The sequence below is a fragment of the Plasmodium gonderi genome (assembly GCF_002157705.1).
Source record: "Plasmodium gonderi DNA, contig: Chr12, whole genome shotgun sequence".
In the NCBI taxonomy this organism is placed as follows: domain Eukaryota; phylum Apicomplexa; class Aconoidasida; order Haemosporida; family Plasmodiidae; genus Plasmodium; species Plasmodium gonderi.
The window spans coordinates 2,576,291-2,602,491 of record NW_021628937.1 but is presented as its reverse complement, the minus strand read 5'-3'; the positions used below and the strand labels follow the sequence as shown (position 1 = coordinate 2,602,491).

The following is a 26,201-nucleotide window of genomic DNA, read 5'->3' as shown; positions in this document are numbered from 1 at the left end:
CCCCCCACACACACACATGTACCCCCTCCTTATTTTTTGCCATAACACTATATTGTACATTTTACATTATAATTCTTTAAAGCTTAATATTTTTTATACAGTTTCCAACAAGATTGGTATACTTCTATGCGTGTAACACTACATGCATAATAAATATAAGGAGTTACGAGACACTTACAAGCGTAAAACTGTACTTGTGGACTTTTTTTTTTTTTTTTTCATCCCTCTAACACATATTCATTCATTTTATGAAACAGTTTTGAAATAATTAAAAAAAAAAAAAAATGCGAATTGTTATGATTGGTAAAAATTTGGAAATAATTTCCCATCTCATCCACATTTATTGTTACATCGCCTTGACCACACAGTATTGACTTTTAACTGGGCCTATGTATATATAAATATATCTAAATGAATATACTCTATTGCTACAATAGTATCTGCTTCCACAATTCACGTGCGTCATATTGAATGATCGCTTATTCATTTTATATGTTCCCATGGATAAATGGTGTAACAATAGTTCTGGAAATGCAAAAATGGTGGACGTAAATGAAAAAAAGAACATAAACACATGTATAGGTACACACTTAAGTATGTATCTATGCATGTGTATATATATATATATATATGTATATATATACATCTATATGCAAATTATCTACGGATAATGGATAGAAAAAAAGAAAAAACTAGAAAAATAAGGAATCCAATTTTACTTGACACAACTTTATAGGGGACAATCTTTACCTCAACACCGAGAAAAAAAAAAAAAAAAAAATGCAGGACATGAGTTCTAAGATATATGTAATATTTACTTGGAACACCCGAGTTTTACTTAAGGATGTGAATATTACATATATGTATTCAATATATTAATTCAGACCCAAGCATTTCTCATCCATGCACCCATAACTGTGTGCTTGTGTTCTCCCAATTACTGGGCCTATCACTCCTCTACTCATAAGGTTAAATTTAAATTAGCAACAAAACATAAGTTGGTCAAGTATCTTTTCTTTTCTTTTCTTTTCTTTTCTTTTTTTTTTTTTTTTTTTAATTTCACGCCACTTTGGTTAAACCATTTTGGTGATATTTTTTTTTTTTTTTTTTTTTTTTGGTATATATAAGAAGTAACAAAATGGATAGCCTATATAGTGATTTACCTCCCCCAGTTTCAAACAACAGCAAAAAGATTGGAAAGAATGAAAATGAAAATAATTCAAATGAAAACAAAAAAAATAGTTATATAGAAATAAATAAATTTCTGATTACTCCAGCTATTATTCAAAAAAAAATTGCAAATATAAAAAATGCTAATAAAGAATTGGATGGAGACAAAATTAATAAGAATGATGAGATAAAAGGAAATCGGAAGCATAACAATATTAATGCGGGTTATGATAGCTGTGATAGTGACATTTACATCAATCGTGATGCAGGGAATAAGGAGGATGATGCTGCTTACAATTCTGGAGTCCCTAATGATATGTCAGACAAAAATGCAACGGATGAAGAGGAACATCGGGGGAAGAAGGGAGTAAATAATTCAAAGGATATAAGAAACGAGAATACAGATATTGAAAAGATTATAAACATAAACAAATCTGTACAAGATGACTTAAAAAAAATCAGTGACAGATTACATAAAATTCAACGAAGTAATAATAAGCTTGAGCCAAATACCAATGCAAATAACATGAACAATCAGGAAAAGTTTGCAAAAATGGAAAAAATCAAAAGTATTGATATAAACTTAAAAAAGGCAAAATTATATGACCATAATAATAGCAGTAACAGAAATAATACTTTTGCAGGAGAACAAACTAATTTATCGTCTGAATATTTTCAACCAGAACTGTACGAAAAATACTTCATAGGAAATGCTAACGAAGATTATGACCCGAATAAACCAAACGATTTGAACAAAATTATAAAAGAAAGGAAGAGAAAAAAAATAATCATGCTAGCTGCACAGAAGAAAAAGTTAGAAGAACAACAAATTATAGAAACAAACCAAATGGACAATAAAAAGGGGGTTAAAGAATATGATAGGAAAAAAAACTATTATGGTTATGACCAAAAGAATATCACTACTGTTACAAATAATTTCACATTCGATTCAGAACATGCAAATAAAAATTTTACAAACTCTGGAATATCATTACATGATGAGGAGCGAGAAAGGAACAACGGATTATATAACCAATACGATAGAAAAGGAAGGAAATTCGTAAATAGAAGGGAAAATAGCCAAACAAGAGAAGGCGAAAAGGAAACATATGGATATGATGATAAAGAATATGTAAAGGATATTAAAAATAATGAACAGTTTCACGAAAATAGTTATCAAAATAAACTTTCAGATACTAATAACAATGATGGTAAAAGGGTAAATAAAGAAACGTTAAATAACAACAATGACGGTGTATCTGCCATTCCTGCAAAAAAAGATTTTGCAACAAGAATGATGGAAAAAATGGGATGGAAAAAGGGAGAAGGTTTAGGAAAAGACAAGCAAGGAATCAAGGCTCCCCTAATTCTTCAGAAGGTTGACAAAAGAAGTGGTGTAATTGTGCAAGCACCAGATATTTTAAAAAAAAATAAATCCAGTGAAGGGAATGATGAGGGAAATTCAGTTACAAATTCGAATGTCGATTTATTATACTCAAATCATGCTCTAACTAATAATACATCAAGAATAATCCGTCTCTCCAACTTAGTCACAAAGGACGACGTTGATGATTCTTTGAAGGAAGAAATAGAAGAAGAGGCATCAAAATTTGGAAACTTACTTAACATAAATATCATTATTGATAAAAATTTAAGTGATGCCCAAGCTGTTAAAATATTTTGTGAGTATGAATCGAATGAACAGGCACAAAATGCTTTGAACACATTCAGGGGTAGAACCTTCGCTGGTAGGAAAGTCGAAGCCATCTTTGCTACGGAGGAGGAGTGTCAATCCTAAAGGGTGTAACCCAAATGAATCTTAAATATCGCATAGTAGATATGACACTTGAGGAACTAGAAGATCATAATTGATATTTTGGTAATTGCCTAATTGTTGGTCAAGGGTAGAAGAAAAAAAAAAAATTCCCCAAATTAGTTCACCTACACATGCATAAAATAATATCAGTTCCCTTTCCTTACATTTTGCTATGAAGCTAAGGTGGGCTTCATTGGTAATTCGTCCACGATAGCATGTTAATTCTTTTCTTTTCTTTTCGTTTCATTTCATTTCGTTTTTTTTTTTTTTTTTTTTTTTTTTTTTTTTTTTTTTTTTTTTTTTATTTTTATTTTAAGGGTTTTTTTTTTTTTTTTTTTTTTTTTTTTTTTTTTTTTTTTTTTTTTTTTTTTTTTTTTTTTTTTTTTTTTTTTTTTTTTTTAGTAATATCTAAGCATATCGTGAGGGGGTTCTCTTCTGCTAACCTTTCCTCACCCCCCTATATATGCACTTTTTAGCATTCCCGAATTTGTACACAACTTTTGTTTAACATAATGACATAGTTTATTCGCTCCTATTCCCATTAAAAAAAAAAAAAATATATTTTTTGTGTAACAGAAAAAAAAAAAAATTTTTATAGTTTCCAAACCTCTTGTTACTTCATCTTTATCAGATTGATTTTTTTTGAATCGTGTTTATTCTGAATGCTGTTTTTTTTTTTTTTTCTGAAGAGCTTTACAACACTTGGTTTTCTGCTACCAATTTTTATTTCCCACACTTTGCTCTTTTATGTATCCCCCCCAATGCTAACTGATAATGGCCAGCTTTACACAACTCAGTGCATAACATATGTTTTGCATGTTATATACTTGACATTACATAACAATTTATAGTATCTAAATTATTTTAAATTTTGGAAAGAAAGAAAAAAAAAAAAAAAAAAAGTAACAGAGCAAAACAGAGGTTGTTTCAGCTTTCGATGTCGAATAGAAGCGTTTTGAGAAATATCGTTTTGGCTGACTTAAGTAGGAATTTCAATATATCTGATGGGTTTAAATATGGTGCTGATTTTATAGTGTACAAAGGTAGTATTTTTTTTATTTTTTTTTTTTTTTGGCGTCCTCTCTCTTGCATCCTAAATGGAAACAGCATATCTGTATATTCCACTTTGTAGTAGCAAAAGTCCTTACATCACAACCCCACCCTTCTGGCTCAGTAGTATCTGAATGTGTTCATGTTAAATTTTTTTTGATCATTTATAGGGGATATCAACACAGAGCATGGATTTGCATTGGTTTTCATAAAAGCAGAAAACGCAAAATTAAGTGATAAAGAAAAAACGATAATTTGTAGGATATGCGAAGGTGTTAAAAAAAAGGTAGGTATCATTAGGAATATATTGTTATATGAGAAAAGTGAAAACTTACCATATGTCTCAATGTTAAGAAGTCAAATTTCACTAACGATGATTTCTTATTACATTATCCAACATAGTTCCCACTTTCCTGTTATTACACCTTTACTGAATTTTGGTAACTTCCCTCTCCACCCCCCCCCCCCCCATAACTTATGGTATTTTTTCTTAGGGAATAATTGCATATGTCAATGAAGAAGCCAAGAATATTAAATACGAAGAAATTTTTAGACAAATAGAATAATCATGTGATTTTCATATGAAAAAATATTTAAATTGTGAAGAGGTTCAGAAGGCAGAAAAGCAAAAAGGGGTGTATTTTATATTCTTTTACATTTTAGTAACCCAATTATAAAAAGAAAAATAAATTACTGGTCTACATAAATGAAAACTGAAAAGGACAAAAAAAACCTTTTTAAAGTATATATACACTGGCATACCAAGTATGGTGAACATTTTTGCAAACGAAATATCTTATTTATGTAGCACATGAGGGTGTAACAATAAACAATTCCATTTTTGCATTCATTAAAAGTGTTGTAAAAAAAAAAAAAAAAAAAAAAAAAAAAAATTTTATCACTTATAAAAACCTCTTATTAATAAAGAATACATAAAACATTAGCAGTTTTTACTATCAGAAAAAAGGAGCTACATGTTCGGTGCACTATATATATGATGAAATTAAAAAAAAATATATATAAATAAAGAGTGAAAAACAAATGATAAATGTGCATAAATAGAATTGATTTGCAGGATATATGATGCTCGTCCATGGAGTAATATCTGCATTCTTAAATGCACAATGCGCTTTTTTTTTTTTTTTTTTTTTTTTTTTTTTTTGTGTGTGTCTTGTGAGAACAGGCTTTGCAGATCAGGAAGGTGAATAGGAGTGTTAAGTAAAATTCTCACACGAAAATTTTGTCAGATCACTTCTCTTCGTATCTCCTCCCACGACACTCAGGTGCACCGGCTATGTTTCCAAATTGAATGTTAGCAAGGATTTGTCAACGATGGAAAAATTTAGCTTGCTTAGGAGAGAGGCTGTGTTCCTATTTATGAGTGTCAACTGCACGGGTAAGGCATTATCCATGAGGCATAACTGAATTAGTAATATGTAAATCATAAGCTTGCACTTGTGCTTATCCGATACGATAAAATTTTGTTCTTTCTTTAAAAGAAAAGATTCTAAAAATTTGTGAAGAAAATCTGTAGGAAAATAGTTCTTTCCCTCCGATTTTAATTTCATATATCGTTTTAATTCCTGTTTACTACTTTTATGAATCATAAAACTTCCAATTTTGTTTGCATTAAAGAATGTAGAATGTTCAGCCGTGGCAAAACAGAGATACGAGTTTAAGACAGCAAAAATAAGGGCCAAATGTGAATTGGTTAATTTTTTTCTAATAGGATAGAATTCATTTTTTGTAAAATGTGTTAAAGTTTTGAAGCAAATTGGATGCATTTCATCATTTACTGTTTCTATTTTCGTTAATCCGTTTAGTACATTTAAGAATAATGTTTTTTCAAATTTGTCTGTAAAATTAGTTAATAATATATTAGGCAAATCAAATGAACTTAGAATACTTACTTCATTTTTATTTTTTACATATCTAGGTAGATAAAAATCAATGGCGACTTCATTTTCTTCTTTCGTCACATCGATATGATTATTTTTTGCATTTCTTAGCATTTTTCTTTGGGAAGTAAAATCTTTTTGTGCATCCTGGACATGTTGATCATCCTTTTCCGGTAGCATATGTTTAATATATTCTTTGAAGTTTTTAATTTGAATTACATTTAATATGTATAAAAATTTTGGATAAATATATAACAAATAAAATAGAAATATGCTTCTATATTTACAAACCATATCGTCTAAATTATTTTTGCTTTCCCCTTGTAATGGATCATTTGCTTCATTTGCTTCATTTGCTTCATTATTCCTTGGACATTCAAACCAACGATAATTCATCAAATAATCACTTATTCTAAATTTTATAGCTTCACCTGTTATTCTGTTCGTTTCCATATATGAAGTATTATTCAGAATGTCACTTTGGATACACTTCATGACATTTTCGTACAGCTGATTTAAGTTATTATGAATATTTTTGAGTACATACTCCTTCGTTGGATCGTAATGCACATAGTACTTACTCAACTGTATGTTTAAAGAGATATCATATATATTTTTGTAGTATAAATTTATTATTAACCCATAGAGATATTCCTTGATCGATCTTAAGTGATTTTTTTTAAAATAACTATTAACATACATATTGCTGTAATTTTGAATCTTAAACTGAAGTTTATTTAGCCATTTATGGGAGTATATTTCATTCCTTATGAAATTCCAATAGAATTCTTTTTTCTTTTCTTTTTTTGAATTTACAATGTAAGCAGTTAATTCTGCATAATTGTATATGTCAATTTTGTATTCATCCTCTTGTATATTCTCCTCAATTACAACGATATATTCCTTCACAGTATTGCTCTTCTTAGAATCGATACTATCGATATTTCCACTATTTATGTAACATGTTCTGTTTTTCCATCCATCCTTATTGGTTAACAGATTGTTTACAGTATTCATCTTCATTTCTTTTTTTTTAATCTTATTTTTAACATTCAAAAATTCCATATAATTTTTCTTCATGTCAGGCGTTATCTGGTTTTTTAAGTAACTTACTGTATTTTTATACGCATTTACATATTCCCCATTGTTAATACAGTATATGTCCAAATTCCTATTCGCAATGTCATTCACATTTATTTTAAAACCTATACACTTAGAATTAATCAGTGGATGTACAATTACATTTTTTTTTATATCCTCAATTTTCTGTTTTTCCAATATTAAAACGTCATTACGTTTTCCAATTTCATTTGCGCTTCGATAGCTCTTCCCCTTCAAATAGTTCATTAACAATTTTTCCTTTCCATGATTACATAGAAGATCTTCATCACTGTCATCACTGTTTACAACAATGCCTATTTCATTGTTTACTTTAGATAAATATTTCTCGAACGTACTTAGACTGTTTTCTTGTTGCTTTTCATGAAATTCTCCTTCCATTTTCTGATCTTGGTTATTACGTTTACTACCTTGGTCATTTTCTCCCCTCGTGCGGACGCATCCCAAGTAGTGATAATTGAATAGATCATTATTCTGCCACACTCCATCCTCGATATATCGATCATCAATATCATTCATCTCTTTCACGTTCATGTATTTTTTCTGTACTTCCTTTATGGCACTTAATTGGACTTTTTTATACTTGACCTGCATCATAAAATTTGTGCCATTTTTATGATTAGGTTGCTTATCGAAACCATTGGCCGAATCTACCAAAAGATAATCGTCTGAATCTGAATTTTGTTCATCCATATTTAACAGTTCTACATCTTTTTTTTTGACTGGTCGAACACTACTCTTACTAATATTGATTCCACGTGTATAAAGTATATTATAAAAGGAATGAAACAATTTATCGAAAAAAATATTGGACTTATTTTCATCCTTAATAATGTTATTTTTTAATATATCATAGAAGGAATCCCTCAAGGATAGACAATCCCCTTTATATGTCATACTATTGGCAGTAACACTTCCAGTTCGACTTGAAGTATTACTATTACGTGCTTCCAAATATCTTTTAAATTTTTTTAAATTTAAGAAATTTTTATTTTTATATTTGTTAAAAATGACGTATAACAGATTATATCCCTTACTTCCATTTTTAATTCTCTGTAATAAATCATTAAGATTATTTTTTAAATAATTTTCATGTAATATGTAACAAAAAATATCATTTTTTGATAACATATAAATGTTCATATCTCCATGATAACAAATATCATATGTTACATTAATTGTTTTCCTTTTTTCTTTCTTAAGAACAAAAATGTGTGTTAGTAAATTTTTTTCCTTAAGCTCCTTAATATTCGGATTTTTCAAAATAGGAGAATAATTTAAATTATCATAAAATGTTATATAAAACAACATCTTCATTTTTTCTTTGCACACTTTGCACTCCTTGCTCGATTTAGCAGAAAAATCGTTACCACCACCACTACTATTACTACTACTTCTACAACTGTGGGAGAGAAATAATTTTTCCACATTTTCGATACTCAAATTATTGTACAGGTTTTTCTTTTTCATTAATTTTTCTAAAAATATTTCATGATTTTTATAAAAATGCTTTAGCATATTATGCCTAACAATTCTATATAACATCCTTTTCTTCTTTTTCTCTATATAATTTTTATTATTCATATAACACATGTATAGGTATAACTTATTAAATAATGTATTCATTTTATTTCTATCTATATCATCTCCATATTTGTTTAAAAAATTTATTTGTAAAATTTTCTTTTCTCGTTTTTTTGCCACTTTTACAATTCTTATCAGATCTCTTAAATATGCTGGGTATCTGTTAAGCAAGTTAATTCTTCTATTTTCACAACTTCGCGTAACTTTATCTCTTTTTTTCATTCTTCTGAAACCGGGACCCTCATTCCCGTTTTCAAATGTGTCGGATTCATTTACATTTTCCACACTGAGATTGCAAGTATCGACAAGAATGTTCTTGTCATTTCTATCATCATCCCTACGTGTTCCAGCATTTTTGCTTTTCTTTTTAAGGGGTCTCCCTTCAATAACAATTTCTTCCTCACTTGATGTATATATCTCGCTATCGTTATCATAATCAAATAAGAATTTATTCTTATAAATCAGTAAATTCTTATTTATTAAGTTGTACAGTAAATCATTATCATTTTCACAAATTTTCTCTTCTTCATTCTTCGATATGTTTTTATTTCTCTTATTATTCGTAGCATGAGAAGCACCCGAATTCGCAACGTTGATTGCCTTTCTTCTTTCATTTAATTTTTTCCCATACAGAATATCGTTTATTTCTTTATAAGCTATCAAATATCTATAAATAATATGCAAACATTTATCATAAAATATATCAAAATTACAACTTCTGTCCCCATTACTAATAAAGAAGAATTCAAGGAAATTTTTTATTAACTCCTTCGACTGGTTCCTATTTCTTATTATGTCTTCTTTCAACAATTTTAGATCTTTTAAATGATTTTTGAATATTTCAGTATCATACGTATTCTCATCGTCAACAAAGTTTATGTTGTGTTTGTTCAGGGCATTTCTCAGAGCAACTAGGACAAAGCGGTTTTGGGTCCCATTGAACGAACGATCCATTTCGAATGTCTAATTTTATACCCCTCCCCCCTTTCCCAAATAAGTGATTTTTTTCACAGTCAGGGGTAGCAAAAAGATTGGAAGTATTCCCAACTGGAGGTGAAAGTATTCCTTGGTTGGGCATAAATGTTCGATACAGTGTTTGCAAAGACTCACTGCAATTTTTTCCAAGAATTGCCAAACGTGTCAGAATTCGAAGTTTAAGTTCGAGCGTTCCTTTAATATACTATTTATACTCTTTTTATTTTCCCCTTCTGTTTCACTTCGCATTGATCATATTTTACAAATATTCCGACATGTTGATACTGCTTTCTCTAGTCGGTTGATGGGTTGACCTTTATTTTATTTCTCTTTATAGTGTCCCTTTTTGATTTGTATGGGGTTTAATTCTCATACTAATTTTTCTCTTATTTTATAAACTTCTTGCAAAAATATAAAGGGAAGTGAAATATTTCATTTTTTTTTTTTTTTTTTTTTTAAATGTCATACTTACAAGATGTATTCCTTTATAGAACTTTTATTTAACATGCCCTTTTGTTGTATTTAAGATTTGCTTTATATAAAATCTATAAAAAAAATTCCAAATAGGTATTGTTCCATTTCAAATTATTTATGACTTTTTTTTTTTTTTTTTTTCCTTTTGGTAGTCACGCCTTTTTGGTTACGTTAAAAATAAGTATATATATAATATGCGGCATGGGACAAATTTGTATGTATGTAATTACCTGCGCAATAAAATGAGAATCAGTAAAATTTGGGCACTACAAAACGCGGCAGCATTGATGTAGTAGTGACGCTGTATTAATGTAGCAATGATGGCACATTGATGTAATAGTAAAATATTCCTTTAGCTATTGTTCATGGCTTTTTTTTTTTTTTTTTTTTTTTAACTTTTATTTTTTTCCTTATCCCGTGTAGGGCAAATTATTATTTTATATAAAGAGATAAAAAAAAAAAAAAAAATTATGCGATTTTTTAAAATATAACAAAAAATTAGTTTACAAATCCTTTAACCTTTTTTCCCTCGTTTCCAACGGCATAAAACAAAAAGATCACATGGTTTAAAAGTAGTTGTCATGTACATATATATATATATATATTATACAAATATATATTATGACCGTTGTACATTGATTTGCAATGATGACATAGCTAAGATAGTAGCTAAGTTAACAGTACATTTTGTTCAGTCACTAAATTTTACGGTTGGTGGATACATTTTTCAATTCATGTAAAAAAATTATATTGAGAACTATTTTTATTGGTTCACTCACCAAAGGGGGTGGTGGAACCCTGAATAAATGTTCCCTAAATTTTAAAATTCTCAATTTTAAGTTCATAACATTTTTCATATATTCTTAAAATTTGAGCATATTATTATAACTTTTTTTTTTTTTTTTTTTTTTAAGCATAGACAAAATGTTAAAGGAGACGTGGCAAAAATTATATAACAAACATTGACCACATTTCGTAATGAGGAATATAATTTCTTTTTTTTTTTTTTAATATCATTTACATATAGAATAAAGCAAATTTTTTAAAAATAAGATTGACATAAAAATGAGTAAATGTTGCATAATTAGAAGTCTACATTAAAAAACAAAAAAAATTGAAAATTTTTTCCTCGTAAATTACGAGAACTGTCTTTTTTACTGAATGAATCATCGAAAAGGATATCAGAATTAAGAATATCCGAACACAATATATGCATTTTTATTCTTTCGTACAAAAGGCAAAAATTTATTTATCTGTGTATTAAAAAAAAAAAAAAAAGGTGAAAATATTCTTTACCACTCAGTTATCCTTACCAGTTCTTTTCTTGGGTTGTGTGCAACTTGTTAATGCATTTGGTTATAATCGTGTTATTCATCCGACCACCACCTAATTTTTTTTTTTCTTCCAGTAGCTATACATTCTTATATCACTATTTTATTCATACGTCATCTTTGAAATTTTTTATTTTATTTTTTCCAAAAGGTTAAAATTTGAAAAATTTTGGACAAATATAATTTTAAGGTTTTGCAAGTGTGCGTATATATAACAAAAACAATTTAATATTTTGGAATTTCTTAATTTAGCCATAGGTGGTGCAGGTCTATTCCCTTTTTTTCAAATTCCTCGCAAAATATTGAGATATTTTCAAGTGAATGTGCCATTCGATTTCTATTAAACCTTATTTGCATTCTCCATAACAATGCTCTAAAAGCAAAAGTTCCAAGAAAATTATAGGTCATAAGTGAGTATACACTTGTAAGGCTGTTCATGTGTTTATCCAAGTGGGAAAAGAGATTAGGAAAATAAAATAACAATTTGGAGAGAATAATAAGGCAAAATAGGAAATATTTAAAGAAATTACTTTTTTAAAAACGAATAAAAAAAAAAAAAAAAAAGTAACCATTTCGCTATATGACATAATACAACTTTTAATCGATGTACTTATTTAGGATATCTTTGCAAGCACAAGTATATTTTTATTTTTTTCTCTTTTTAAAAAGACTGTAAGCACCTTTCTTCTTCCTCCTGCTCTTCTCTTTTTTTTTTTTTTTTTTATAAACTACTAAACTATTCCTTTTTTGTTACATATATACGTTCTAAGTAATACATTAAAAAACGAAATCGTTTTACGCGTCCTACTTACACACACAATAATCATTTGAAAATATGACAAACAATGTCTATACAAATAAAAAGATATGTGTGTCTAACGGAGGGAAAAAAGCATGTTCCAATTATCCCCTTAGAAAAAAATAAACAAAATAGCAATTGCAATATGCAAGCTCAAACTAAACATGTAAATTATTTTCTAGAAATAAAGAAAAATAATAAAAAATTAGAACAACCTTGGTTACATAAAAAGGAGAAAAAAAAGAAGGAAACTATTTCACCTCTTAATAAAAATGCATGCACCCTAATTTGTAAAATAAATAAAGATGAATTCCAAGTTAATGGAAATAAAAAGGTAAAAGGAGCAAATCCTCTGCATGCATATAATAACACTCTTCACATGATGATTAAAAAGCAGGAAAGAAGTAGTACTTGCAAATTCACCCATATACATGAGGTGGACAATAATAAAATGTCTTTTAGGCAAGTTCTAAAATGTAAGGAAATAAGTGATAATCAAAGGGGTGTAGACTCTAAAGCAAACATTAGAAAAATCAAATGTTTGAAGTCTGTGCCAATTTGGAAAACAAATGAGACAATAAAAAAAGACCACTTCAATGAAGAACCTAAAAGTGGAATTAACACCAAACAAAAACACTCCTCTAACATGGAACGTAAGATTGTTCAGACACACATACACAAAACGGCAACTAATGGAGGAGGAGAAGAGAAATGTCAACATGGAAATAAATATTTACGCCAAGAGATTAGGGGAATTTTTTCACATAGGCCCAGTGCAGTTTTTAAAAATAAAATGAAAGAAAATTCAGCAAAAGGGAACCAAAATTTTCACTTTAAAGAAGAAATGAAAGAAAAAAACGAATTATATAACAAATGTCATAATGGAAATGGGGTGAAAGGTATATTATTTCGCAGTGATGGTAGACAAAAAAATAAAGATAGTAGTAAACGCATTGAGTGCAAAAATGAAGAAATAAATACCACAACATGTAGATACGTAAAAAAGAGTGAAGAATATCAAAAGTTATTTAACCTCAAATTGAACAATGGAAATACGTATACACATAAAAAAATAAGTCATGAATGTAGATTAAAAAAAGGTGCAGAAAAAAATAGGTTCATAAGAAAAATAGAAAATGTGACTTGTATTGAGAGTGAATTGGGAGATGTAAAAATAAATAGAGAAAGGTTTGAATCTATTAATGGATTAAGAAAATGCAAAGTAAATACAATCCTCTTGAGTAAAAGTTGGATGAAAAAACGGATTATTGAAAAATTGGCGTCGTTTAACTGGGGTGGGAAAAAAAGGGGTACATTGCATTCAGATGTAACAGGGAGGTTTTCCCCAAATGATGAAAACTGTAATGAGATGCTACCAAATAAAAAACAGATTTACGAAAAACAACTTTATGAGGACACGGAAACAGGCCAAAGTGCGATGAAAATGGATACTGGCGAAAGGGGGGTAGAAATGGGCCCCTTGAAGAGGTATAAAATTATAGCACTAAAACAAAAGAACAAAGGATTGAGGAACAATTACATAATAATAAAAAAAATTGGAAAAGGGACGTTTGGAAAGGTGTGTCTAGGAATTCATATACATACACAGGAAATGGTAGCAATAAAAATTTTAAACAAGAAAAGATTAAAACGTTTAATCAGTTATGATAAAATAATGAAAGAGATAGAAATACATCAACAAATGAATCATAATCACATATGTCAATTTTATGAAGTATATGAAAATAGGAAAAATATATATATGATATTAGAATACGTATCAAATGGTGATTTATTAACTTATATTTATAAAAATAAAAAAAGAATAAATGAAGACACTACGAGGAGAATTTTCTATCAGTTAATAAGTGCAGTAGATTATTTACACAAACTTAATGTAGTGCATCGAGACTTGAAACCAGAAAATATACTATTAGACGATAATGAAAATATAAAATTAATCGATTTTGGTCTTTCCACTGTTTATAAAAAGAATAATTTATTAACAACATCATGTGGATCCCCATTTTATACATCCCCAGAAATATTACTAGGAAATAAATATCACGGTGAATTAACGGATGTATGGTCTTTAGGTGTTATACTTTTTTTATTGCTTAATCGAAAATTACCATTTAATCATAGTAAATTGAATATATTATTTCAAAAAATTATAAAAGGCTTACTACATTTCGAACCTTATATTTCGGAGAGTGCTAAAAATTTAATTCGAAATATGCTCAATGTGAATTATCAAAAAAGGTATTCCCTGAGGGATATAAAAAGACATCCATGGTTTTTCACTTGTAATATGAAAAAAGGAAATCTGACAAATTTGTATCATGACAGTTGTAATTTAATTTGCTGTAATCTATGCTTGCACAAAATAAGCATTCAAAATAATCCCCATTTAATGCGCTTAATTTTAAATAAAATTTGCAAAATTTACACCATCGATGTTAAAAAAGTTTTCAGTGACATAAGGAAAAAAGAAAAAAATTTTGTTCAAACTGCTTTTTATCTTTTATTAAATAAAACTATTCGAATGCTATCCAGACATAATTATTTCTATTCTCACATTTTGCTAATTAGTCAACAGTATCCTCATCAAACACACGAGAAAAGTGAACTGCTACGCAACAGCTCTGGCTTCTCCATGTATTCCACCTCACCTGCCTTGACCCCCTCTACATATAACAGTAAAAATGATAATAATAATAATAATAATAATAATAATAATAGTAGTAACGTTTCTAAATATCCTACCATATTTAGAAACATTTCTTCGTTCAACTTTTTGGAAATATTACAAAAATGATATCACCCATTTTTCGATCCTTTTTTCTTCTCCCCACCAGTAGTACAAAAAATAATAAGTAAATATTACTGCTAGTCAACAGAATTCAATTGAAGCAGCTGTTAAATATTAACTATTTAAGAAATGTCATCTATATGGTTGTGTTAAGAATTGTAACTATTGGGGAACAAAATAGGGTGCAAAATAATGCCTTAACAACTTAAGTTGTCTAAAACGGAAGGAAAGAAAAAAAAAAAAAAAAAAAAAAAAAGAGTCACCTATCTATCATCACCTTCGAGATATAAAATTATGAATGTAATTAATGACATAGAGTTGATCAACACTAGTAGTAATATAATATCCCAAAAAAGTGGGAAAGAAAGAACAGTAGCAGCGGCACGTAGGAGCAGATATGGACAAACCATAAAATATGTACCCTCCTATTTGAGCATTTCGCGAAGGGGGGTATTTTATTACCTATGGAAAGGCGAAGAAATGAGCACACTTTTAATGAAGTGGAAAAGGGGGGGAGGGTGGAGGGGGTAAGTTGGAAGAGCTTTCAGTTTTTTCCTCTTCATAGCATGTAATAATCCGATTGTATCGTGGAGCATTAGTGATATCTAAATCCAATACACAAAACATTAATGATTTGATCAGTTTGATGAAGTGTTTATATATATATATATTCTCTGAGGAAAATAGTTTTCTTTTTTTTTTTTCTTTAATTTTTCTTTTTTTTTTTTTTTGTTCTTTTTTTTTTTTTATTCACATAAAGAGGTTTTGCATGACAATGTTATGTATATTATCTATGTGGCACAAGTAATATATTTACACGTATAAGTATGCGTAATATTTCAATATATAATTTGGGGGGTACAACCGAAACTACAAGATTTTGGACCCCTCTTGGTATAGAAGCAACGTTATTGGGAAGAAAGTTGTGGATACATGTTACAGGGAAGGGATTCTAATCAAAGAATTTATTTTTGCAAGTGCATCTGCATGAGGGATGATGGGGGGAGAAAAATGGAGGAAAAAAATAATTTTCTATCTTGCATGCCATTTTTTTTTGGGATTACATAAAATTGTCGTCAATTGTTTTGTTCCTTTTTTTTTTTTTTTTTTTTTTTTTTCAAGCCTCATTCATGCTCCGCGCAATGCTTATGTTAATGTTTGTTTATTCATTTATTGTTAAGGTACAGAAGAGATAAAATTAATAATGTTACTATGTTTTATTATGTATATTTTTATTTTTATATATCTATGTATTTTTTCGAATTTTTATTTAAATGATTTTTAAAACTACTTCAACAAAATTTTCAATGATTTTTTGAAGCTTGTTTTTTTTTTTTTTTTTTTTTTTTTATTTTTGTTGTTACTACAATTTTTTTTTAGACCACTTTTTGTACCTTTTTTAAGATTTTTTTTTTCTTTTCTATGTTGTTTCGTATTAGATTGTGCTTTGAATGGGATAAAACTATTATTTTGGTAGTAGATAGTGGATATTGGATAGAGGATAGTAAATAGTGGATAGCTTTTTTTTTTTATTTTCAAAAGCATGTTTACATATATATATATATATATATATATATATATATATATATATATATATATATATATATATATATATATACATTTATGTACGAATGCGCATAAAAATACATCTTTACATGCGTATGTTAAACATGAACCTATTTTAGTATATTTCTGAAGTTGCACTATTAAGTCAAAATTAATTTTACATGTACATAATATATTAACCTTTTATGCAATCCCGATAGTTTATTTTTCAGTATTACATATATTTAACTTTTGTTCCGAAAATTTATTTCAATGCGTATTATGTTAAATGCTGTGTTGTGAAGCGGCTAATCGATTAAGTTGTGAGACTGTTAATCGGTTAGTCTGCTGGTACCCTGCGACGTCAGGTGGCACAACTATCTACCACATAGAAACCTACATTTTACCCAACTAGCCATTTGCTAACAAAATCGAGGCACCAAGTAGTGCTCTGCGAATTTTACGCAATATAATAACCCCCCACCCCCTCCCCCTCATTCAAAAGCTTACTAATTTTCTTCTTTTTCATATTTTATACAACTACAGTCACCAAATATGCGTGTGAATTCCCTTGTGTATGCCCTCTCTTCATTAATGGTATTCCATTTAAACCTCTTTTACAAAGGAAAAAGGGTTAACTACGTTTCCGCTTATATTAGTTCCCTACATAACTACAGCAATCACAACAGTAGTGGAAGAAACGGAAGCAATAACGGTGATCAGAACAATAACAACCCTAATCAGAAAGGGAAAAACAAAATAGATACAAACGGAACCTCAAACAAAATTGGAAAATCGTACTTAAACAAAAAGTTCTTTCAGATTTATCAACAAAAAAACGTAAGAGGAAATAGCACTTCGGAAAACCATAACAAGGTAAACGAACAAGACACAGAAAAGGAGGATCAAAAGCAAAGTGATAGGAAGAAGGAAGAGGAAAAACATATAAGGAGTGAAAACATTGAGAATAAAAACGTTCAACAGAACAACCAAGTAAATAAAAACGAAAGAAACGAGGATATAAAAATGAAGGAGGATATCAAAGAGAGACTCCAAAAAGTTAAGAAAGTTATGGAAGAAAACAATATAGATGTGTATATACTAATAAATAGCGATGAACACAATTCAGAAATTATAAATGATAAAGATAAAAAAATATATTATTTAAGTAATTATAGTGGAGCAGATGGTATATTAATACTTACAAAAGATAAACAAATAATTTATGTCAATGCTTTATATGAATTACAAGCAAATAAGGAATTAAATCATGATATATTTACTCTTAATATTAGCAGAATCGATAACCCGAATGAAATATATGATACTATTGCATCCCTTGAATTTAACAACATTGCTTTGGATGGCAAAAATACCAGTGTTGCATTTTATGAAAAATTAAAAAATAAGATCGAATCTACTTACCAAAATAAAAAAGTTGAAGAAAAAGTAATTTACGAAAATAATATCAATGAAATTGTGAAAAATGAAAATATAAATTTTTTAATTTTAGAAAAATCTTTAGTAAATATAGATAATTATCCAGTAAATGATAAAAAGGTATTTATACACGATAGGTATTATAACGGTGCATGTGCAGGGGAAAAAATTGAAAAATTAAGACAAACTTACGCCTTCGATATTAAAAATGTAGATAAATTACTCCTTTCAGAATTAGATGAAATAGCATATATTTTAAATTTACGAGGTTATGATTATACTTTTTCGCCACTTTTTTATGCCTATCTGTACTTGGAATTTGATAGAGAAAACTATGATTTTAGTAAAATGATTTTATTCACCGTGTCCAAGAATTTATCCGAGAGTTCCATCAGACATCTCAATACTATTCATGTAGAAGTAAGGGAGTATGAAACGGTGGTTGAATATTTAAGAGATAACGTTTCATCCAAAACGATGGTAAACAAGAAAAATAATAAACAAGAAGATGCTCTTTTAACAAATTATTCTTCGAACCCTAAACAGCAGGGAATTTTAAAAGAATCAGATACACAGAAGAAATACGAAATATCAATGAGCCCATATATTAACTTAATCATATACATGTTATTCGATAAGGACAAAATATTATTACAGAAATCTCCAGTTCTTTATATGAAAGCTGAAAAAAATGATGTCGAAATTGATAATATGAAAGAAGCACATGTGTTAGATGCTTTGGCACTTTTACAATTCTTCCACTGGTGTGAAGAAAAGAAAAAAACGAAAGAGTTATTTAACGAAACAGAAATTTCTTTAAAAAATAAAATAGATTATTTTAGATCAACCAAACCTAAATTTATATTCCCATCTTTCGCAACCATATCAGCAAGTGGACCCAATGCTGCAGTTATTCACTACGAGTGCACAGAAGCTACGAATACGAAAATAGCACCAAGTATATATCTCCTTGATTCGGGGGGACAATACCTACATGGAACAACAGATGTAACTAGAACAACGCATTTTGGAGAACCCACAGCAGAAGAAAAAAAAATTTATACTCTAGTTTTAAAAGGGCATTTACATCTAAGAAAAGTTATTTTTGCTAGCTATACCAACTCCATGGCATTAGATTTTATAGCACGTGAAAATTTATTTAAACATTTTCTCGATTATAATCATGGAACTGGTCATGGTGTAGGTCTCTTTTTAAATGTTCATGAAGGTGGTTGTTCAATTTCACCAATCTCTGGCACGCCGTTGAAACCATTTATGGTACTTTCTAACGAACCTGGATATTATTTGAAAGATAAATTTGGTGTTAGAATTGAAAATATGCAGTATGTGATTGAAAAAAAAAAAACAGAAAATACGAAATTTTATTCATTCCAGGATCTAACTCTCTACCCATATGAAAAAAAATTAATGGATTTTTCTCTACTAACAGTTGATGATATTAAAGACATCAATGAATATCATGATACCATCAGAAAAACTCTTCTTCCAAGGTTAAAAGAAAACCCCTCAGAGTATGACGAAGGTATAGTGAACTACTTGATGGACATTACCGAGCCGATTGCATTCAATTAGGTTGTAGAGGCAAGTATCCTGTGATATGTACATATTATTATTTTTTTTCATAAATAGATGAACTTTTATATGATGTATAATATTTTTTTTTTTTTTTCCTTTTTTTTGTGTATCAAAAGAGCGATAGCATATATATATTTTAACAACTGTTACAAAGATGCATTCTCTAGGGTATACACACAGACACATATATATATATATATTTATATATCTACATATTTGCTTAAATAGTTCGCAGAAGTTGCACGCTTTTTCTATAAAAATTGTCACAAATGTATGGGAAAAATTAATAACATACGTGTATATACAACACCCATGAATTGACGCGGATGATATTGGTACCATTTAAATATGAATTATAGGAATTTTTTTTTTTTTTTACCTCTTTATTTACACATGTGCAATTTAGAATTGTTGATTCATCAAAGTTCCTGCAATAATACTAAACTAAGAAAAAACATAAGAAATAAATGCGCATATTTTTTATTCATAAAAAATTAATATATATGAACATATAACAGTTGCAGAATGTACAAAAAGAAAAAGGTACAGGGTCTCCCTTCTCTATACGTTTCTACCATTCAACTATTTAGGATGTGTGATTTCATACAGGGAAGGAATGGGATAGATAGAAATTTATGTATAACGCGATTGTTATAAGTTCCAATTTGATGGATGATAAGGTTAACCCTTTTCATATACAGCATTTTAAGAAAGAAAATATTAAATCATGCTTTATTTTCTTTTGGTCTATGAAAATAAGTTTTTTCCTTCCAATGAATATTATCCCCAACCTGTCTTTTTGTGCCTTATCACGCGGGTCAATGAAACACAAAAACGACAGTTTACCTAAACTTTATACTAACAACATAGTGACAATTGGTACAAAAAAAAAAAAAAAAAAAAAAAAAAAAAATACTTATGGAGATAAAGGGAGAATAACCATTTTTTCGTAAAAAGGGTTGCAATACTGTTATAACCATAGGTGAACTCAAAAAATAAAAGTGCAACAATTTTTTACAAATTTGCCAAGAAGATAAACAGTTAAATTGCAAATAAATGCATTCCATATGGAGAAAATTACAAAAGATAAAATTTTATAGTAGCAATTTGGTTCGTATATTTCTTACATTTCGAATTGTGTTTCCATTTACCAGGATTTTTGTTTAGGAGAAGAGATTCTTACGCATTTATTACATATACATATAAATATATATATGAGCACATGTAGTTACCAGGGGGCCATTTCATTTTTTCCCCTTTAAAAAAGGGTCAAAACAGTTTAAGACATGCAAAACGTAATAATATCCAATGTGCTTATTTTTCCATGCGTATGATGTAACCATTTCAGCTTAACATATTTGAAATATGATTAAAAAGAAAATTTTCTCTTTTGTGTTAGCTGTAACATATTCCTACAAATACTCCATTGGGGGGCTAATCACCGTGAAAATGACATTTAGCACTAAATATAGATTCGCTTAATTTGTTGGGTTAAGCAACTAATATGTCTTCACAGTTGTTCTACAGGTTTGCTTGTAGTTCGTCACTGTTTTTTCTTCCTTCGCTTTTTGGTACAAGGACGAAAAAAGTTATGTCATGTATATGTATGTATATGTACGCATATATATATATATATATATATATATATATATATATATATATATATATATATATATATATATATAATTATGTAAAACCTTCTATTTGTTTTCAATTTTTTTTTTACTTCCCCACCCCTTTACATGACTTGTACGATTTATGCTGCTTTAAATACATTGGACAGTTCATTAAATGTTTTCTTTTTGTTTTTGACATAATTTTCTTCTCTAACTTGATTTTAATATACAATTAATCCCATTACACTTCGATTTTTTTTTTTTTTTTCCGCAAAAATGATAATTATGGTACGAGTTTTAATAAAATGCACATATATTTTTTCCTGGTTTTACCCTTTTTTCCCTTAAATATTATACTATTTTTAACTGCATATGTTTAAAAAAAAAAAAAAAAACTCTTTGTTTAAACGTAATTTTATATTTTCTCAGTTTAACACTGTTTGGTTTATTTATACTTGTTTTTCTGCATCATAAATTTAAATGTTATAAATAAAATTATATTATGCCCCATCTTTTTCATTTCTACATTTGGATATATTTTTTTTTTTTTCTTTTCTTTGTGAAAAATTTTGTTCGTTTTTCATGAACTATACATTCGTATAAGTTAAATTAAAGAAAAAAAAAAAAAAAAAAAAAAACAGTTTGAATACTTCAAGAATTTTTGAAAATTTTATTTTGATAATGCTCAATAAAAACATTTAACTATTTCTTACTTTTTTTTTTTTTTTTTAGTGATCATAAATATATGCATTTAATATGTCAACATACAATATATAAATGCATAAAAAAGGAATGATGGTATGTTTTATCCCATCAACCAAATGAAAACTGAAATACCCTCTTTTTCCCCCCTTTGAACCTTTCAATACATTATATATATATATATATATATATATATATATATATATCTTGCTAACTCTTTAAAAAAAAAACAAAAACAAATGAGGGTTAACTTATTTTCGCGGTTTTATGAAGGAAAGGGGGTTGCAAGAGTACCCATATGTTTACTCCACGTAAATGGAAATATCTTGAATAATGGATTCTATTCATGTGTTGCTCGGCGGTACAGTGATAATGTAAAAGATCATTTTAACAAACCAAGAAATGTTGGTTCGTTTGACAAGAATGAAAAAAATATTGGAACATCTATTGTAGGAAAAGCGTCATGTGGTGATGTTATAAAATTGCAATTAAAAATTGAAGACAATGTAATTAAGGATGCCCGTTTCATGGCATTTGGATGTGGTTCAGCAATTGCTAGTAGTTCATATGCCACTGAATTGATCAAGGGAAAGACAATTGATGAAGCTCTGGAAATTAAAAACGATGATATAGCTTCGCACTTGAGTTTACCACCAGTCAAAATTCATTGTAGCTTATTAGCTGAAGATGCAATAAAACATGCCATTAAAAATTATAGGGAAAAAGTAATAAACTGATAAACCCATGGAGATATGAACCTTGCTCATTTAATCGGAAGCAAGCGTAATTACATCTAGATGATTTTTTTTTAAAAAAAAAGTGAGTTGGGAAAAGGAGCTTCCCTATTAAGTTTTTGTGCCTATATGTCCCAAATATTTCCAACCCAGATTATATGTGAAACACTTAGTAGAACAATTATTTCTTACTATTTACCATAAGATCAAGTGTTAACTACAACTGATATATTTTAATCAAGAAATGCGTAAAATAATATCCAAACAGAGAGATGAACCCTTTTTTTGTAATGTTGCATGTATGTATATTTATGAACATTACAATTAAATGTCGTAATTTTTTTTTTTTTTTTTTTTTTATTCATCTTTCCCATTTAATTCGGAATTCACTAATACGATAAACAAATTTTCTTAACCATTTTGCGATGCTTCTTTGGATCAATCATAGCAATCTCCCCACTCTTTAGTTGTATACTTCTTTGAAAGTTCATTATGGGGGGGGAATGATCTAATTTTCCACCCCTCAGAATATATATAAATGAACCTTTTTTATTTTTTTTCGTTTTTTTGTATCATGTTCTATTTTCTCAAAATTTGCAACTATAAATTTATATATGTATGTGCGTGTGTATGCGCATACATATATTGCATCAATTTATATCTTTTGCTTTTTCTCACCCTTTTAATTTTTTTAAAGCATTTTAAAATATCAAAACTTAGTAAAACAAGAATATAAAAATAAATAAATAAAATATAAGTTCAAAATAGATGACAACAAATTTAAATTTAACGTGAAGCGTCATTTGTTTATTTGTGATACGTGGTCTTATAGCCCACTCAAAGAAAACCTATTGATGGAATTCTCGATACCATCCAAAAAAAAAAAAGAAAACAAAACAAAAAAAAGAGAGAAAAAAAAAAAAAAAAAAATGGGCCAAATTAATTCTTACAAAAGAAACAAACCAATATCTTTTTATTGTAAGATGATTAAGGATTACTCCTCATATGGATATACTTATACTAAGCAGATTCGTTATTGAACAAAGGAAGCTAAAATAGAGTATATGAGTAATGATATTCATTCGTCTGCGTACAAGTTTAGTTATTCCAGATGAATACTCATTCTCTCATTGCCCTTTAGACACGCCTTCTCTTCCGCGGCTTGGATGCATTTAATCCACATTTCGGCAATCTAGGTTCATGAATAATTTGTGTAATATTCAAGTTATTGGCATACATGGCTTGTAAAACAGTTTCGACTCGCATAATTCTTCGAAATTTTATATCTATACTAAAAATACCAAGCCTTCTACATTTTTTAGCTATATTTTCTCCTATCCTATAAGCACATCTTTCACTTTGTTGTAATGTTTTTGTAAATCCGACATTTCCAGCAAAGGAACCAAAAACAGTTTTGTAGTTTTTACTTTTGTTAACAACCTGAACATGTACATTATTTTTAGAAGTTGTAATAACAGCACGGAATGAATCAGTAGGTTCTATTATCAGATTATTTTTATCTCTGTCAATATTATGAAATTCTTCTCTATCACCAAATAATTTAAATCGTCTTTTATGACCCTGACAATTTTTAAGAGTTTCTCTTGTAATATTTTTTTTTTTTTTATCAGGTTTTTTTACAACTTCTTTCAGATTTGTTATAGCCTTTACAGCTTCTTCTGATAGCGTTGTATAACATCTGGGTGCCTTCCTCGTCCCTTTTATTATAATTGTTTCCATATTATATGAAAGATGTCTATTTATATTACTACAGTATGGGAAGAAATATTCCGCTTGTTTTTTTAAAAAGGCTCTTTTGTGTAAAACAGAGATAACATTAAGCATTATTACATAATTTTATTTGTCAAGGAGAAATGGGGGAGAAAGAGTGAAGCCAAATATAACAGTTTTGAACCATCTGTTGTTTAGTTCGTTCTCTTCCAACAAGTGTTTGAAGTTCGTATAAATAGAAAACATGTGTGTGTGGAGGCATATATTCTCTTTTTTTTTTTTTTTTTTTTTTTTTTTTTTTTTTAGGTTGGTGAATTTCCAATTTTTTAATTTTTTTGAAAGGTTTTAATATTTTATTTTTTTTTTTTTTTTTTTTTTTTTTTTTGGTGTGGGTTATTATTTTTTTTTTTTTTTTTTTTTTTTTTTTTTTTTTTCTATAGGTTGGTGAATTTCCAATTTTTAAATTCTTTCGAAAGGTTTACATACTTTTCTATATATGAACCTACACTTTTCTTTTAATTATTAAGAAGTAAACATTTTCTTCATGGCAACTTATATTGTGCAACGATTTTGTTTTTTCTTCCCTTCTTTTCCTGTGTACTGTAAGTGAACGCATTTTGCACATATATACATGCATGCATTATTACAATATGCACAGCCGTAATTGTTCATGCAAAATGAATGAAAGGATAGGAGGTAAACACTATATGTAATTTGAAACCATAAAAGTAGATCCCTTTCGCTTCTTTGTATATAAGTTACGTAAAAGTAGCACTACGTATTTATACACTTTTCATGAAGGATAACTTTTTTTTTACTATGTACCTCATATGCACAATTTCCTGATTGTATGGTGCTGGGGCACATTTACACGTAAATAATATGCATAACAATAAAACGCAACTTAAAAAAGAGAAATGTGCACACTGAGGAGAGCAAAATTTTACACGATATACCAGGTTGTTCCATATGAAGAATACAATAGTAGTGGACTTCATAAGCCCCAATTTCAAGAGGGGAGAAAAAAAAAAAAAAATTTACGCAATCTGGCCATTTGGTTAGTTTTCATCAACATTTATTTTTGTTCTCCATCTTTTCTACAGTGTGCAATTTTAGAAAAGCCACGAATTATTTTACATCTATATGAAACGTACTCACCTTCCTACAAAAATTATTTCCAACACAAAAAATTTTTTTTTGAAAAAATGTGAAAAACATGCACAAAAAAGAGATTGCAAAAAATTGCACCCTGGTATTTTGTATTTTTGTACGATTGAAAGAAACCAAGACTGGGAAGTGAAAAATCATTGTGTTATGTTCATATTCAAAGAGTTATCGTAAAAATAATTGGCTGCTTACTATCGAGAATACGTTCATTTTGTTAACCTACACATCAGCCAAAAAAACCTCCTGTGCGGGAATACTAAATCGAAGCGGCAAAAAACAAATCCCCAAAAAAAAAAAAAAAAAAAAAAAAAAAAAAAAAAAAAATCACAAATAAATAAGTAAATAAATAAATGAACAAATAAACAAATAAACGAATAAACTAATAAGTTAACCAATAAATAAATTTTATGTTTATAAAAATTTCATTTAATGAGCAAATGAAAGAAGCAAAATTTTAAGTTAATAACGTCACCCGGCACGCCACACTAATGAAACTGGCATCGATAGAGAGAAAAATAAACTCATCTAAGAGCAAGTTAAAGAATAAAGAGAACAAGCATATATGTTCACATATATACAATCTTATAGATAAGTCAATACACAACATCGGTGCATAAAATATGCACGCAGGTGAAAGGGCAT

The 26,201-nt window shown here is 28.5% G+C and overlaps 7 protein-coding genes across 7 annotated transcripts; 5 read left to right on the top strand and 2 right to left on the bottom strand.

The window, feature by feature from the left end:
- Nucleotides 1-1,138: 1,138 nt before the first annotated feature.
- PGO_125450 (RNA-binding protein) lies at nucleotides 1,139-2,968 on the top strand (the record flags this gene model as incomplete). The annotated part of the gene is made up of 1 exon (XM_028689335.1): nucleotides 1,139-2,968. The coding sequence occupies one exon, from the start codon at nucleotides 1,139-1,141 to the stop codon at nucleotides 2,966-2,968; it is 1,830 nt and encodes a 609-aa protein (XP_028545136.1).
- Nucleotides 2,969-3,923: 955 nt separating this feature from the next.
- Nucleotides 3,924-4,602, top strand: PGO_125440 (tRNA intron endonuclease; the record flags this gene model as incomplete). The annotated part of the gene is made up of 3 exons (XM_028689334.1): nucleotides 3,924-4,029; nucleotides 4,207-4,322; nucleotides 4,531-4,602. 3 exons carry the CDS (start codon nucleotides 3,924-3,926, stop codon nucleotides 4,600-4,602), a joined length of 294 nt encoding a protein of 97 aa, XP_028545135.1.
- Nucleotides 4,603-5,328: 726 nt separating this feature from the next.
- PGO_125430 (hypothetical protein, conserved) lies at nucleotides 5,329-9,591 on the bottom strand (the record flags this gene model as incomplete). The annotated part of the gene is made up of 1 exon (XM_028689333.1): nucleotides 5,329-9,591. One exon carries the CDS (start codon nucleotides 9,589-9,591, stop codon nucleotides 5,329-5,331), a length of 4,263 nt encoding a protein of 1,420 aa, XP_028545134.1.
- Nucleotides 9,592-12,262: 2,671 nt separating this feature from the next.
- On the top strand, nucleotides 12,263-15,034 carry PGO_125420 (serine/threonine protein kinase; the record flags this gene model as incomplete). Its single annotated transcript, XM_028689332.1, has 1 exon — nucleotides 12,263-15,034. One exon carries the CDS (start codon nucleotides 12,263-12,265, stop codon nucleotides 15,032-15,034), a length of 2,772 nt encoding a protein of 923 aa, XP_028545133.1.
- A 2,094-nt stretch (nucleotides 15,035-17,128) lies between these two features.
- PGO_125410 (peptidase) lies at nucleotides 17,129-19,606 on the top strand (the record flags this gene model as incomplete). The annotated part of the gene is made up of 1 exon (XM_028689331.1): nucleotides 17,129-19,606. The coding sequence occupies one exon, from the start codon at nucleotides 17,129-17,131 to the stop codon at nucleotides 19,604-19,606; it is 2,478 nt and encodes an 825-aa protein (XP_028545132.1).
- Nucleotides 19,607-22,166: 2,560 nt separating this feature from the next.
- Nucleotides 22,167-22,664, top strand: PGO_125400 (nifU protein; the record flags this gene model as incomplete). The annotated part of the gene is made up of 1 exon (XM_028689330.1): nucleotides 22,167-22,664. The coding sequence occupies one exon, from the start codon at nucleotides 22,167-22,169 to the stop codon at nucleotides 22,662-22,664; it is 498 nt and encodes a 165-aa protein (XP_028545131.1).
- A 1,134-nt stretch (nucleotides 22,665-23,798) lies between these two features.
- PGO_125390 (ribosomal protein S11) lies at nucleotides 23,799-24,506 on the bottom strand (the record flags this gene model as incomplete). Its single annotated transcript, XM_028689329.1, has 1 exon — nucleotides 23,799-24,506. One exon carries the CDS (start codon nucleotides 24,504-24,506, stop codon nucleotides 23,799-23,801), a length of 708 nt encoding a protein of 235 aa, XP_028545130.1.
- Nucleotides 24,507-26,201: the final 1,695 nt, after the last annotated feature.